Here is a 13,589-nt window from a genome sequence, read left to right on the forward strand (position 1 = left end):
TGAAACATTGTGTACAAAGTAATGTAAATGCTTGGAAATGGATGTTGGGGAAAGAATAGATCAAAAAGATAATAAAAACGTCAAGAATAAGCAATGATGACAAATTAAACGAAAGAGAAAGTATGTCAAATCTGTTCACTAATAAGAGGATATGCCAGTGCTCAGAGACTAAGCAACAATGATGAGATACTTTAAGTGAAACACACTTATTTTTTACTTCTCTATCCAGCTCTTCTTAAGTCATTGCGACCGAGGCAAATAATAGGAGTGTGAGCTCAAGATTCACTCACTTTTAAAACAGAACAAATGATCCCTGAATCTCGTCCTCTTAAATCCTTCCTTTCCCTTTCCTTCTCCTACTCCCAACCCCAGTTCATTCTTTTCTGTGCCATGCAATTTTATGGAAGCAGGTTTTTTTTGTTATGGTATTGCTTTTGGCAGTTTCATGAAAGGGTTTCATTTGAACTGGGATAGATTGAGTCATTTGCTGTATTGGAATTTTCTGTCAGTGTTTTCAGTTATCGTCATCTGTTTTCTGGTTTGGTCCTTGCTTGATCCAAAGCTTACCCCTAAAGCCCACAAACAGGATGTGTGTGAGATTGCATTCACTCATTCATGCTGCAATGAGACCTGTTGCTTCTGTCTGGATTAATATAAAACCATTGTTAAAAATGTGAATCCTGGGCATATTTGTTCAATAACACAGCCTTCAATCTCTGGGAGAGGTATAAACCAGATGTTTATTGATAAAAAGATATTTAAAAACAATAAAAACAACTATTTACAATGTTAAAAGAAACAACTTAACTTTCGCTGGTCCCCTGCCAGCGTCCTCAGAGTAAAAGAAAGTTTTTCAGATAGACCGGTCTGATTGATTGCACCTTGGCATCAGACCGGTCTGTCTGAAAAGCTTTCTGTATACTCCCTTGACTCAACTGACAAAGAGAGGAGGAGAGCTGGTGACCTGGTGGTTAATACACTGCCTATCATGTAGACTGCCCTGGTTCGAATCCCATAAAGGGTGTGGCTAGCTGATGAGGACAAATGAGTCCGAAATAGCTATACTAGTCTCCCACTTAAATCTTTAACTCTTGTCAGCAAAAAGAAATCTCTCTCTCTCTCTCTCTCTCTCTCTCTCTCTCTCTCTCTCTCTCTCTCTCTCTCTCTCTCTCTGTGTGTGTGTGTGTGTGTGTGTGTGTGTGTAGGTCTTTGGTTATTCGGGTTTTCTCCCACGTCAAATTGGAAGTGTCTTGGCGACGTTTCGACGATGTCTCATTCGTCATCTTCAGGCTGGTGTCTTCGGCTTCGTGCTTCTAGGAGCAATGTGTGATCGTAGCTGTTTCTTCCTTTTAACTGCCAGTGGGGGTATGAACTGATTGGGTGAGAGCTTGGCTGTGTTCTGATTGGGTGGAGGTGTGTTCTGATTGGTTAGGAGCTTGGCTGTGCTCTGATTGGATGGGGGGTTGGCTGTGCTCTGATTGGCTGGGGGAGTGTTCTGTTTGGGTGGGGGCTTTGTTGTGCTCAGGTTAGTCTGAGTTGCAGGGGGAGGTGAGATGGTGAGCTGCATTGCTGTTGTTTGGCTTCGCGTTCGTGGTCATGCCTCATCTTCATGGTGGGTGTCAGTTTGCTTCATGTATGGATTGGAGTGGTTTAAAGTGGCTAATGATGCAGCTGTGGTCTGGCTTCTGGTTTGTGGTCGTGCTTCATCATCGGTGTGGGTTTGGGTTTGCTTTTTGCGTGGATGTGTGGTGGTGACATCCTGTGTGGTTTTCGTGAGTGTGGGTCTGGTGTCATTCTTTGTGTTAGGGACTCGTTTGTCACTAAGGACGGGTTTCCAAATGGCTGGTAGGCAGGAGGTATCATCTCGTTTATTCATGCTGTGTGGGCGTTTTTCTATCTCAATGTCTTCTCTGATTATTCTGTTATTAAAGTGTTCAGTTTTGGCGATAGTTCTGGTCTTTTAAAGTCAATTTCATGTCCTGTGGCTTTAAGGTGTTGGACCAGGGAAGAAGTTGGTTCCTCTTTTTTGACTGAGTTCTTATGTTCTTCAGTGCGTGCACTTATTCTTCTGTTGGTTTGTCCGATGTATGTGGTGGGACAAGCAGTGCATGGGATTTCATAAACTCCTTGATTTTTTAACTCAATTTTGTCTTTGGGGTTTCTTGGGATGGTGGATATTTTTCTGTTTGTGCAGAATGCTGTCTTGATGTTGTGTTTGTTGAGGATCTTGCTGATTCTGTCTGTGGTGCCTTTTATGTATGGGAGGAGGGCTTTGCCGTTTTCTTGTTCTATGTCTGGGATTCCAAAGAAATAAGATTACCAAACTAATCCAAAAAGAAACCCCCACTAAAATCCAAACACAGACAGAATCAGTGAAGCCAAACAACAGCAATGCAGCTCACTATCTCAAATCCCCCTGCAACTCAGACTAACCTGAGCACAACAAAGCCCCCACCCAAACAGAACACTCCCCCATCCAATCAGAGCACAGCCAACCCCCCATCCAATCAGAGCACAGCCAAGCTCCTAACCAATCAGAACACACCTCCACCCAATCAGAACACAGCCAAGCTCTCACCCAATCAGGTCATACCCCCACTGGCAGTTAAAAGGAAAAAACAGCTACAATCACACATTGCTCCTAGAACAGCGGTTGTCAACCTATGGGTCGCGACCCCATTTGGGGTCGAACGACCATTTTACGGGGGTCGCCAAACAACACAATCCGCCATTTTTCCCCCTCAGGGGGCGGCGCCGTGCATGCACGCTGCTCATGGGGGGCGCCGCGCATGCGCCCTGCACACGGGGGCGGTGCCACGCATGCGCACTGCGCATGGGGGCAGCGTCACTCATGGGCCGCCGCCACGCATGCGCACCGCGCATGGGGCGCCGCCGCACATGCGCTCCGTGCCGCACATGCGCGCCACGTCCGTATGACGGGGGTCGCCGTCACACAAAGGTTGAGAACCGCTGTCCTAGAAGCACAAAGCCGAAAGCACCAGCCTGAAGATGACGAATGAGATTTCATCGAAACATCGCCAAGACACTTCCAATTTGACGCGGGAGAAAACCCGAATAACCAAAGACCTACATACAAACACCCGCATATATATATATATATATATATATATATATATATATATATATATATATATATATACCTTCATATTGCAGTAGTAAATTACATGAGATTTATTTAATCTGCATATTTCGATATAATTTGGTAAGAGTTAAAGCTATTTTCTTCCAGTATTTTATGGAAAGGACTAAGATATTACAGAAAGAAAGACTAGAGAATGAACACCCTAGATCAGAGGTGTCAAACTGCCCGCCCATAGACCGGATCATAGCGAAACCGCGCCTTACCCCATTGCCGGCAATGGCAAAAAAGTCACAATACATTGCGACACGTCATGTGACGTTGCAAGTTTGACACCCCTGCCCTAGATGTAATATCCAAGGTGGTTTTAATGGGGGGCAGGTGAAAATAAAGAGTTTCTTATACTGAAGAGAGTCTTATTTATGTTGAATTTGTAAAACAGTTGCTATAAAGATTAATGATAATTTATTGCCTCTTGTATCACATTTCTTCCTTTCTCTTTCCAGAGTTCTAGTTTTACCTATGGAGATGGTGCTGATTCCCTGGTTGTGGAAAGCTGCCAACAGGGAAAGGAATTAAATATTTCAGTGGAAGATGGTGGACCACACACAATTCCTTCCCAGAAAAAAAGCCCTAAGGAAGGCCAGGGGATAAATGGTACTACAATGGCAACAATGGAGGAGGAAGAGGAGGTCGTAAAGGACAGGTCACAGCTCAGCAGATCTCAGACACAGCAGCCAAGCACAGGTCCTGCATCCAGAGCTACTCATGGCAGTAGCACATCAATACCTTTTATTGACTGCAGTGATGTAGATAGCGAGTACGATCTCCTCAGAGGGCAAATGAGTCAGTCACATTCCCAAACAAATGACAATTATGAGGGTGATTTGACCAGTGGAGTTTATGTTGATTGTAGGGGTGAAAATCATATTAAAAATAGGTACAAGGAATCCTCTGCCTTCCCTATAAAGGCATTCTACAAGGTCATGGAAGACTACAGTGATAACACCTCTGGTAATATCTCCTTTTCTCCTGGTGAGAATCTCAGATTCCCACAGCATAGTACACTGGTTGAAGAAATGTTTAATGGCCCAGATATCCGTAGTCCACTGACTACTCCCTTGCATTCGAGCAGCAAAAGATCAAGTCCCCTCATGAGTATTGGTAGTCCAGGTACTCAAATCTCTGAAGAATGTAGGGCGAAGAGGAAAAATAATGATGGACATACTTTTAGCTACCATAATTATACCAGGTTTTCCCCAGTTTTGCAAAGACCCCCATTGCAAAGATGTAAGAATGCTTGTAACAAATCTGAAACAGATCCATTTATTTTGAGCCAAGGATCTTCAACTCCAGCTCAAGAATATACAGCAGAGAGGTTTTGTAAAAGGCAAATGGTTAAAATGGTCCCCTTAGAAGGGAAAAGTATGGCAAATGGTATGCCAGCAACTGCACCATCAAAACAAAGTCCCATCATGCAATCCTTGTATGCCAGGGGTATGTCTACTATACAAATGACGGAAGGGTCTACAAGCAGTGGAACAGAGTCTAGTGACTCTGATTCAGAAATGGTTAATCCTCTCACACAGCCTCTTGTATTTAGTAATCCCATAGTGCTGAATTCAACTCTAGGATCTAGAAATAAATATCTTTCTAGCAGTGTTCAGTTAAGTGGAGAAGCTGAAGATGATGAAGAGGGTGCTCATGTCTTCAGTTGTTGAGATTCTTGGACAGTCTTTCTTAAGTCTAAGAAGAGGCTAAGGAATATCCAGTCAAATCACTGTTGGAGTAGCTTTCCACAGCTTAGCATTTACAGCTTATATTCTGTCTCAATAAGAGACTAACTATATGAACTTTAACTGGGAATTGTCCAAGTTATAAGAGGATGCCTGCTGATATTTAATTATCAAGAAAAAAACATTGACTTTTAACATTTAGAATGATATTAATGAGATGATAGATGAAGAATTTGATATGGTAGTTTAAAGTGATTTACAATAAAATATAATGGTGGCATATTCTTTATTTGTTTTTGAAAGAGAAGCTAATCTTGGCAGTAGATTTTTCATTAAGAAAAAGGACTCTGTTGCTATAAATGGTGCACTTAATGAAGTCTAAGCAGGATAAACAGAAAGAGATGACTTGCAAATCAGTAATGTTGGTTCTTATTTAGAAATAACTTACCACTTTTCTCATTAGGATTTATCCCTGAGTAGATGTGTTTAGGGCTGCAGCCATTGCTGTTTTTGAAACAGCATAATATATAAATATATATTTCTCTCGTACTGAGGGGAGCTTACTGTTCAGTGCCTCTATTTCAAGTTTTATACTGCAGTCAAAATGAAAGAAATTTGATATTTAAGCAAATACTTTTTACAAAGTTTGATTATGCATCTTTATAAGAACTAATGCATTGTATTATCCATTAACATTATATATCAGACATATTTGAAGTATTACAAATGTCAGGTTTTTATTTTAAACATCTAACATTTCTGTTTGGATATACTGAAGTAACAGAAAAGACAAAAAACTGGGATTTTAAAAATGAAACCCTGGAGCAATTATTTGAAAAGCCTCATGGTTTCTAGAAGAATTTTAGAACTCTAGAATTTTGTTACAAAATTAAACTCGGCACAATTGATTCTGCAAAATTCTCAACAATAGTTAAGCCATTCAGATGGGAGTTAAAAACATGGAACTAATTTTCACACATATATTCTCAGCTGAGTGAGGAACGATATGAACCATATGTGTACAACTTCTGTATACATGCTATATATATGTAATACAACTTTTTCAAGAGAAAAATAATACAGTCTCTATCCTATGTCTAGTCAGCATAATGGTTTGCATGCTTACATATTTGTCAAGGCATAAAATATTATTTCAAATCACATTTAATGATTTAACAAATACTGGAAGAGGGAGTATAAACATTGAGGAGTTCATTAAATGAGCAGCATTTTAACTGAATTTTTGCATTTAGAGGAACTTCCTTGATATAAAAATTTATGCCCTGGCAAAATGAAATGTTTATTACTTGTCTTTAGCATTGTTATGAAATGTGTTTTTGTGGGTAACACTGAAAGAAAAGCATCAGAAATAAGAAATGGAATTAGCAGATTTTTGCTGCATGTAGTTGATTCTATATAGTCTCAGAATTGTTTTAAAAGCAGAGCTTTAATGGCTTCCTGGATTTATAGAACAGCCCCAGGAAATGTTGGTAACTATTTCTGAAGCCTTCAAAAAAGAAATAGTAAATCTGTATAAATATTTGGATTAAATTCAGTATATAGATGCCAAATGTGATAATGATTTAACTCTTCTTACGAGAAGCAACTTTTTGCACTAAATTAGCCTTCTCCAAAATTCACCAATCTCTTTTTGGATTTCAGTTTATATCTGTTTCAGCTAACATAAGAAAAATTGATATCTTGTAAGCAAAATTATCTCTGTAGTTATGCAGGCCGGCTGGAAACTGAAAATTTCAGATTTCTGTAAAAAATCTCAAAGGATTAGCTTTTAAAAAATTTTTTACCAACTTGCTGTCCAGCTTTGGGAATTTGGGCATATACATAGGGACATTTAACCTGCTCAGACTTAATTATGTTCTCTTTTTCTACCCTAGTAACTGCTTAATATGGTTACTGCCTTATAAGCATACAGTTCAGATAATTGTTTAGGCAGTAGATAACAAGAAAATAGATAGGCAAATCTACAACTCTGTGGTTAGAAAAAATGAGGTGAAGATTTTATTTCACGTAGTCAAGGGAATCAAATTGGGGCTTAGAATAGTTTGTCAAATTATTGCCTTTAATTTTTGAGTTTGACATCTGTGCTATAGAAGTATAAATCTAATGTTTTGTATGGATTAGGGATTCTCATTACCACTAGTTACTTCAATTATTTCTCTAAGCATTTTCAAGTGTATAATTTCCTTTTTAGAAAAAAAATAATCTCACAATTTGTTACTTTAATCAGAATTGGCAAATCAGATCCATGAAATATATCTAATATTAATTTTATATGATTAAGAATGTTGATAAGCAGCAGAAGTTGCATTTACCAAATTGTTGTGTCCGTGGCGGGAAAACAGACACGAGAAGCAGCTGGAGTTCTCAGTTTCATTTATTCAGCGTTCAGCTTACATGAAGATGGCTTCAGCCTCGCCCAAACGCCTCGCAGCCTCTTATATAGGCAACTCCCGGGTAAATGGGTTACTTTTCCCGCGCCAGCACCCGCGCATGCGCACGGCGCTGGCGACAGCCTGTCTGGTCCCGGGCAGCTTTGCACCTGCCCGGGACTGCCTGCAAACGCCCGAGCCGTTTGCAAAGGCTCGGGACATAACACCCCTTTCCCCCGGGCTAAAACTACTACCAACATACAACATTTATTTTATATGACATTTTGCTCCCCAGGGCTCCCACTGATTACTGGCTTTTGCCTTGCCAGCAATGTTATGTAATCTTCTAGATACTTAGGAGATTTCTTTGCTCTCTGTGACCTTCTTAGCTCTGGGTTACTGGCATAAGTCCCCTGACTGGAGGGAGGCGTGAGCCTGTTCTCTCTATTGTGTCCTGGTGTCTTCCAAGGACTGTGCCCCGATGCCTGGCCTGCTTGCTTGCCCACCGGGCTCGTCAGGCCAGGGCTTCTGTTACTTTGTGACCTGGTTGACCTACCTAGCTGTAGACCCTCAGGCCCCTTGAAGTGATAGCCACTGCTGGGCGTCTCTGTAGAACCTCCTAGGTCAGTCCAAGACCTGTCAGGAGGCTGTCCATTCCCTGAACCCCATTCTGTGTTCGGGCTCGTGTGGGTTTCTGTACTTTCCCAAAACTCAGGTGTTCCCTGATTTGTGCTAGGGTTGTTGTAGTCGGGACTTGGTTCCTCGACTAACTCTGTGTATGTTTGACCCCCTGTAGGATTTGGGGTAAGGTCAGGCCAACCTTGGGAATTGTGTGCCAGCTCTCTTGCGGGGAATGATTTGTTGGGATGCCCCCGGGTATCCTCCGTTGGTGGAGTGCTGTGTGATGTGTGTGGAAAGTGAGTATGCCCCCGGGGTGACTCCCTGGCTGGAGTAGGCGTGAGTGACTGTTGTGTGGGTAAGCTCCATGACTTTCTTTTCGGAGCAATTGCAGAACCTTGGGACGAGCCGTTTGTGGCTCCCTCAGTGGAGATGGGCAGTAGCTCTTGCCCTTCCCTTTGCTCCAAAGGGTCCCCCTCCCCCCCCCGGAAAAGACCCAGGAGTCTCAGCAGAAAAGTCTCGCCTAGAGCGAAGTTGGTCGATGTGCCGACGCAGGACACGACCGTTGTCCAGGGCAACCTCGTAGGAGAGAGGACCTGTGATCCTGGACACAGAAGCGGGGACCCATGTATGACCAGGCCCGTAATTGCGAGCCCAAACCGGGGCACCCACAAGTAGTTGTCTAGGTGCCCTAGGATGTGAGGTAGATGAAGGCAGTCTGTCCGGATGCAACCGGTCAAGTCTAGTAGTAAGTTGGCGCCCCCAACGAAGTTCAGCTGGACTTCTCCCTGTAGAAGTGGACGGTGTGGTGCGATAAGAAAGGAGAAAGTCAGCCAACCTGTGATGCCAGTCCCCGTAGGTGAGTCTCTTCAAGGCGTCCTTTGCGATGCACACCATGCGTTCAGCCATACCGTTGGTGGACGGGTGAAAAGGCGCAGACGTGGCATGACGAATCAGGTTTGCCTGTAAGAAAGCTTGGAATTCGGAGGAGGTGAATTGAGGGCCGTTGTCGGACACAATGACATCTGGCAGCCCGTGTGCAGCAAAAATCCCCCTCAGTACCTGAATAGTCTTTGCAGTGGTGGTGGATGAGACAGGCACAACCTCAAGCCATTTTGAATGGCTGTCAACAAGGACCAAGAAGAACTGGCCCTGAAAGGGCCCAGCGTAGTCAATGTGCACCCTAGACCATGGGGACTGTGTTTCCTCCCATCTATGCACAGGAGCTTGGGGCATCTCTGGGCGAGATCGTTGGCACAGGTGGCATGCGTGTACCTTAGCCTCAATATCTTTATCTAAAGCAGGCCACCACAAGTGCTGCGTGCAAGAGCCTTCATACGAACAATGCCAGGATGACCCTCGTGGAGGGATTCTAAGACCCTAGTCCTCATTGAGGTGGGAATGACAACTCTGTTTCCCCAAAGCAGACAACCCTGAGAAAGGGACAGTTTTGGACCAGAAACTCTGAAACTCAGGACTAGGGCAGTGCTCAGGCCACCCGGACAGGACCCAGGAGCGGACACGTGAAAGTGTGTGATCTGTACCTGTTTCAGCGGTAACATCCCTGGCACTAAGAGGGAGCTCGGGCAAGGCTTGGATTGATAGAATGTTGACAGCTGGCGCGGGGTCAGCTTCTACTACTGGCAGAGGCAATCTACTGAGGCCATCAGCATGGCCCATTTCTTTCCCAGGCTTGTGGAGTAATGAAAAATCATATGCAGACAAGAAAATAGACCACCTAAGCATTCTAGGGGAAATGATGTGGGGAGTCTGCTTACATGTGGTAAACAGTCCCAGCAGAGGCTTATGGTCAGTGAAGACCGTGAAATGCCTGCCATATAGAAAATCGTGGAATTTTTTAATTCCAGCAACAACAGCCAGAGCCTCCCTGTCTATCTGAGCGTAGTTGCGCTCGGCAGAAGACAGTGTTCTGGAGTAGTATGCAATAGGAACCTGAGTTCCATCAGACCTGAGGTGACTCAGGACAGCTCCAACCCCGTAGGGGGACGCATCACAAGCGATGCACACAGGGAGAGACTCGTTGAAATGTGCAAGAACACTGTTAGAAGTGAGCAAGGCCTTGACTTCTTTAAAGCAAGCCTCATGCGCTTGTGACCACAGCCACACAGCCTGTTTGTCTAGTAGCCTGTGAAGAGGCTCAGCTACACTAGCTTTATGTGGAAGAAAAGAATTGTAGAAATTCAGGAGGCCTAGGAAGGCCTGAAGTTCGGCCTTAGACTTTGGCCTGGGTGCATCTAAAATAGCAGTTAGTTTGGATTCAGCAGGATGAATCCCAGCAGCATCAATTTTGAATCCCAGAAATTCAGTAGAAGGCACCCCAATCTGGCATTTGTCTTTTCTGAGCTTGAGGCCTGATTTCCTGAATCTTAACAGGACAGCCCTAAGCCTTTCAGCTAGAATGTGTGTGGAGTCTCCTGCAATCAAGACATCGTCAAAGTAGGGGCAGACCCCTGGTATACCTCGTAGTGTGTTTTCCATTACGCTTTGGAAAATCCCAGGAGCGACATTCACTCCAAACTGTAGCCTTTTTACTTTAAAGGCTCCCCTGTGGGTCACAATGGTCTGAGCTATGGCAGCATCATCATCAACAGGCAGCTGTTGATATGCTTGAGCTAGGTCAAGCTTTGCAAAAACACGCCCCCCCTTGAGAGAGGCCAGAATGTGACTGACCACAGGAACAGGATAGGCATGTTGCTGCAATGCCTTATTGAGTGTGCATTTGTAATCAGCACAAATGCGAATGTCCCCATTTGCCTTTAGAGGCGTGACAATGGGGGTCTCCCACGGGCTGGAATCAACAGGTTCTAGGATTCCCTGTTGGATTAGTTTGTCTAGTTCAGTGTCAATCTTACGTTTTAAAGCAAAAGGGACCCTTCTTGCTTTAATCCTAATGGGAGTGACAGTGGGGTCTAGCTTTAAGGACACAGGTGGTCCTTTAAATGTGCCCAGCTGGGGGCTGAAAACATCTGCAAATTCTTTGCAGACTTCCTGTAGGTCGAGTGTTTGTAAGCTATTGAGTCCTGTGACGTGTATCCCCAGGGCCTCAAACCAATCGAGTCCTATGAGACTCGTTCGTTCACCCCCTACTACTAATAAGTCTAGTTGACCTTCAAAACTCTTGTATTGCACGTTAAGGGTGGCCTCCCCCTTAACACACACTCTTGAGTTCTGAAAATCTGTTAATACAATATCAGAAGGCCTTAACTTGGCCTTAGACCCACTACTGGAACAAATCTTCCTAAATGTATGCAATGAAATGATGGACAGGGCAGACCCTGTGTCTAGTTCCATAGATAATGGAACCCCGTGTAGCTTCACGTTGAGTGACAGCTTTTTCTTCATGGGCTTGTGTGTGCCTGTTCTACAGATGCTTCTTCGCGAAGCGCAAAACCCTACCCTATTCTGGCTGGGGAATCTGGTACCTTTCAGGCGTTCTTCTTGGGGTTGTGCCTTTCGTCGGCTCAGACACACAGCTGCAATATGCCCTTGTTTGCCGCATGCCCGGCAGGTAGCGGAGCGGAACTTGCAGTCGGTTCTCCTGTGGCGACCTCCACAGCCGATGCACTTGAGCGGAGCCGAAGAGCTTCCCTTCTGGTTTTCTTCCCTCGCGGGGTGTAGACGGTCGACTTCCTCGTCCGGATCCTCCTCGGAGTTTCGTCGGACGTCTTCCTGGTGCACGGACGCACCCTCTGCACTGTTTCTGATCGGCCGCATGTTTTTGAGGGCGCCGCCTGCTGCTTCTTCTGCGGTGACTTCCCTTAAGGCGTCTTGGAAGGATAATTCTTCCTTTGCGAAAAGTCTCTGTTGTAGCTCGCGATGCCTTAACCCGCACACGAATCGGTCCCTCAGTCGTTCCTCGCGGTCCTTGAACTCGCAGGGCTTGGCGGCCTTCCGTAACGCGGCGATGTAGTCCTTGGCTGACTCACCGGACCGTTGATCTCTTTGTTCGAAGGTGTGGCGCCATGAGATAACGGACACCCTGGGGTTGAAGTGCTCCTTCAGCAGCTTCTTCAGGTCTGCGTAGCTTACAGACTCTACTGGGACAGGTGCTGCAAGGTTTTCTGCGATTTCGAAGGCGTCTTGGCCGCAAACGCAAAGCAGGGTGGCCGCCTTCAAGCTATCTTCCCTCACTTGGTTTGCCTTGAAGTAGTTCTCCATTCTGGATACGTAGGACTCCCACCGCTCTGGATGTGAGACGTCGAATTCCGAAAGCCTTCCGATTTTCGCCATCTTCGGATCTTCAGGAGACGGGTCTATCAGCCAGCCTACCCCCGAATGCGCACCGGATTGGCGGGCAGCTGCCGAGTCGACGCCGTTCCTCTTCCGCCGCTCAGGACTCCTTGGGTAAGCTTACACTTCTTCCTTTCCAGGTAGTGCAAGGCATCCCACCTTCGTCGCCAGTGTTGTGTCCGTGGCGGGAAAACAGACACGAGAAGCAGCTGGAGTTCTCAGTTTCATTTATTCAGCGTTCAGCTTACATGAAGATGGCTTCAGCCTCGCCCAAACGCCTCGCAGCCTCTTATATAGGCAACTCCCGGGTAAATGGGTTACTTTTCCCGCGCCAGCACCCGCGCATGCGCACGGCGCTGGCGACAGCCTGTCTGGTCCCGGGCAGCTTTGCACCTGCCCGGGACTGCCTGCAAACGCCCGAGCCGTTTGCAAAGGCTCGGGACATAACACAAATATTGTAAGAAAGATTAAGAAATATATGGGATTTTACATGTAATTCAGTGTTCAGGCCAATTTGGTCATATAAATGCCAGCCATGCATATTTTTAAGTGATAGACATTTCGTATTCATTATGCAAAACACAATCTTGTGATGTAACTTAAACAGCTCCTTTTCTGTGATTGAAATAAATACACTTGCTTTATTATTTTAGATGAATGTGCGTAGTAGTAGTAGTAGTAGTAGTAGTAATAATAATAATAATAATAATAATAATAATAATAATAATAATAATAATAATAATAATAATAATAATAATGTCCTTGGGAAGAACTCATTAGGTGGATAAAAATGCCAAGTCCCGTCTGAAAATCTGGCTAACTGTGCAATGGATCATAATAGTAGTTCATCTATATTCTTCAGTCAGGTGTTCTTAATTCCAGCAAATAGTGGTTTGGGACTTGGTGAGCGTGTATTAATACCAATTTATCATTTTTCATCCTCTTTTAAACTTGGGTCTTTGACACACCAGCTAGTGTCTAGGTAAGCAAGTTAGAAACTAGAAACTCTATTAAAAGAAGCCTGGTGTTTTGTAATGATGCTATAAATATGTAGGGCATCTTTGGCATAATACTCATGGAACTGATGCATGCAACAGACATGAGTACTTGACTGTAGCAAAGAAACAGTCATCTTCTCAGACTTAAATTTCTTTAAATCACATTAAATGTTATTGCTAGCATAAAATTATGAACCATATCAAGAGACATTCTAGATTTCTAACTGATTCAAAAATATAAAAATTAGAATCTCATGGCCATTTCCTTGTCTATACTTGTTGTGTCTCTTTAATAGATTAAATATTATTTAAATTCTGTAATAAAACAATAAACATACCTTTTAACAGTAGGGAAAAGATTAAAGAAAATGTTCACTTTGATCATTCATGGAAACAGCAGTCCCCCATTTTCCCTGGTTTTTTGGGGGTTTTTTGCTAAAAAATTATTTCTGTGTGCGTGCGTGTATACACAAAAAACACATATATTCCAGAGGGA

General features: G+C 44.0%; 1 protein-coding gene across 4 annotated transcripts in view; it reads left to right on the top strand.

Annotated features, from left to right (window-relative positions):
- Window positions 1-13,589, top strand: part of FARP1 (FERM, ARH/RhoGEF and pleckstrin domain protein 1) — a 180,583-nt gene that overhangs the window by 119,956 nt on the left and 47,038 nt on the right. For 3 of the 4 annotated variants that reach the window (XM_039335736.1, XM_039335739.1, XM_039335737.1), the window contains one exon: window positions 3,607-3,847. In XM_039335736.1, the coding sequence (XP_039191670.1) occupies window positions 3,607-3,847 (241 nt within the window). The remainder of the gene's footprint in view (window positions 1-3,606; window positions 3,848-13,589) is intronic. The other variant, XM_039335738.1, reaches the window with a different exon arrangement.

The sequence above is a fragment of the Crotalus tigris genome, unplaced genomic scaffold, assembly GCF_016545835.1.
Source record: "Crotalus tigris isolate CLP2741 ecotype Arizona unplaced genomic scaffold, ASM1654583v1 scf7180000017658.5313226, whole genome shotgun sequence".
Classification (NCBI taxonomy): domain Eukaryota; kingdom Metazoa; phylum Chordata; class Lepidosauria; order Squamata; family Viperidae; genus Crotalus; species Crotalus tigris.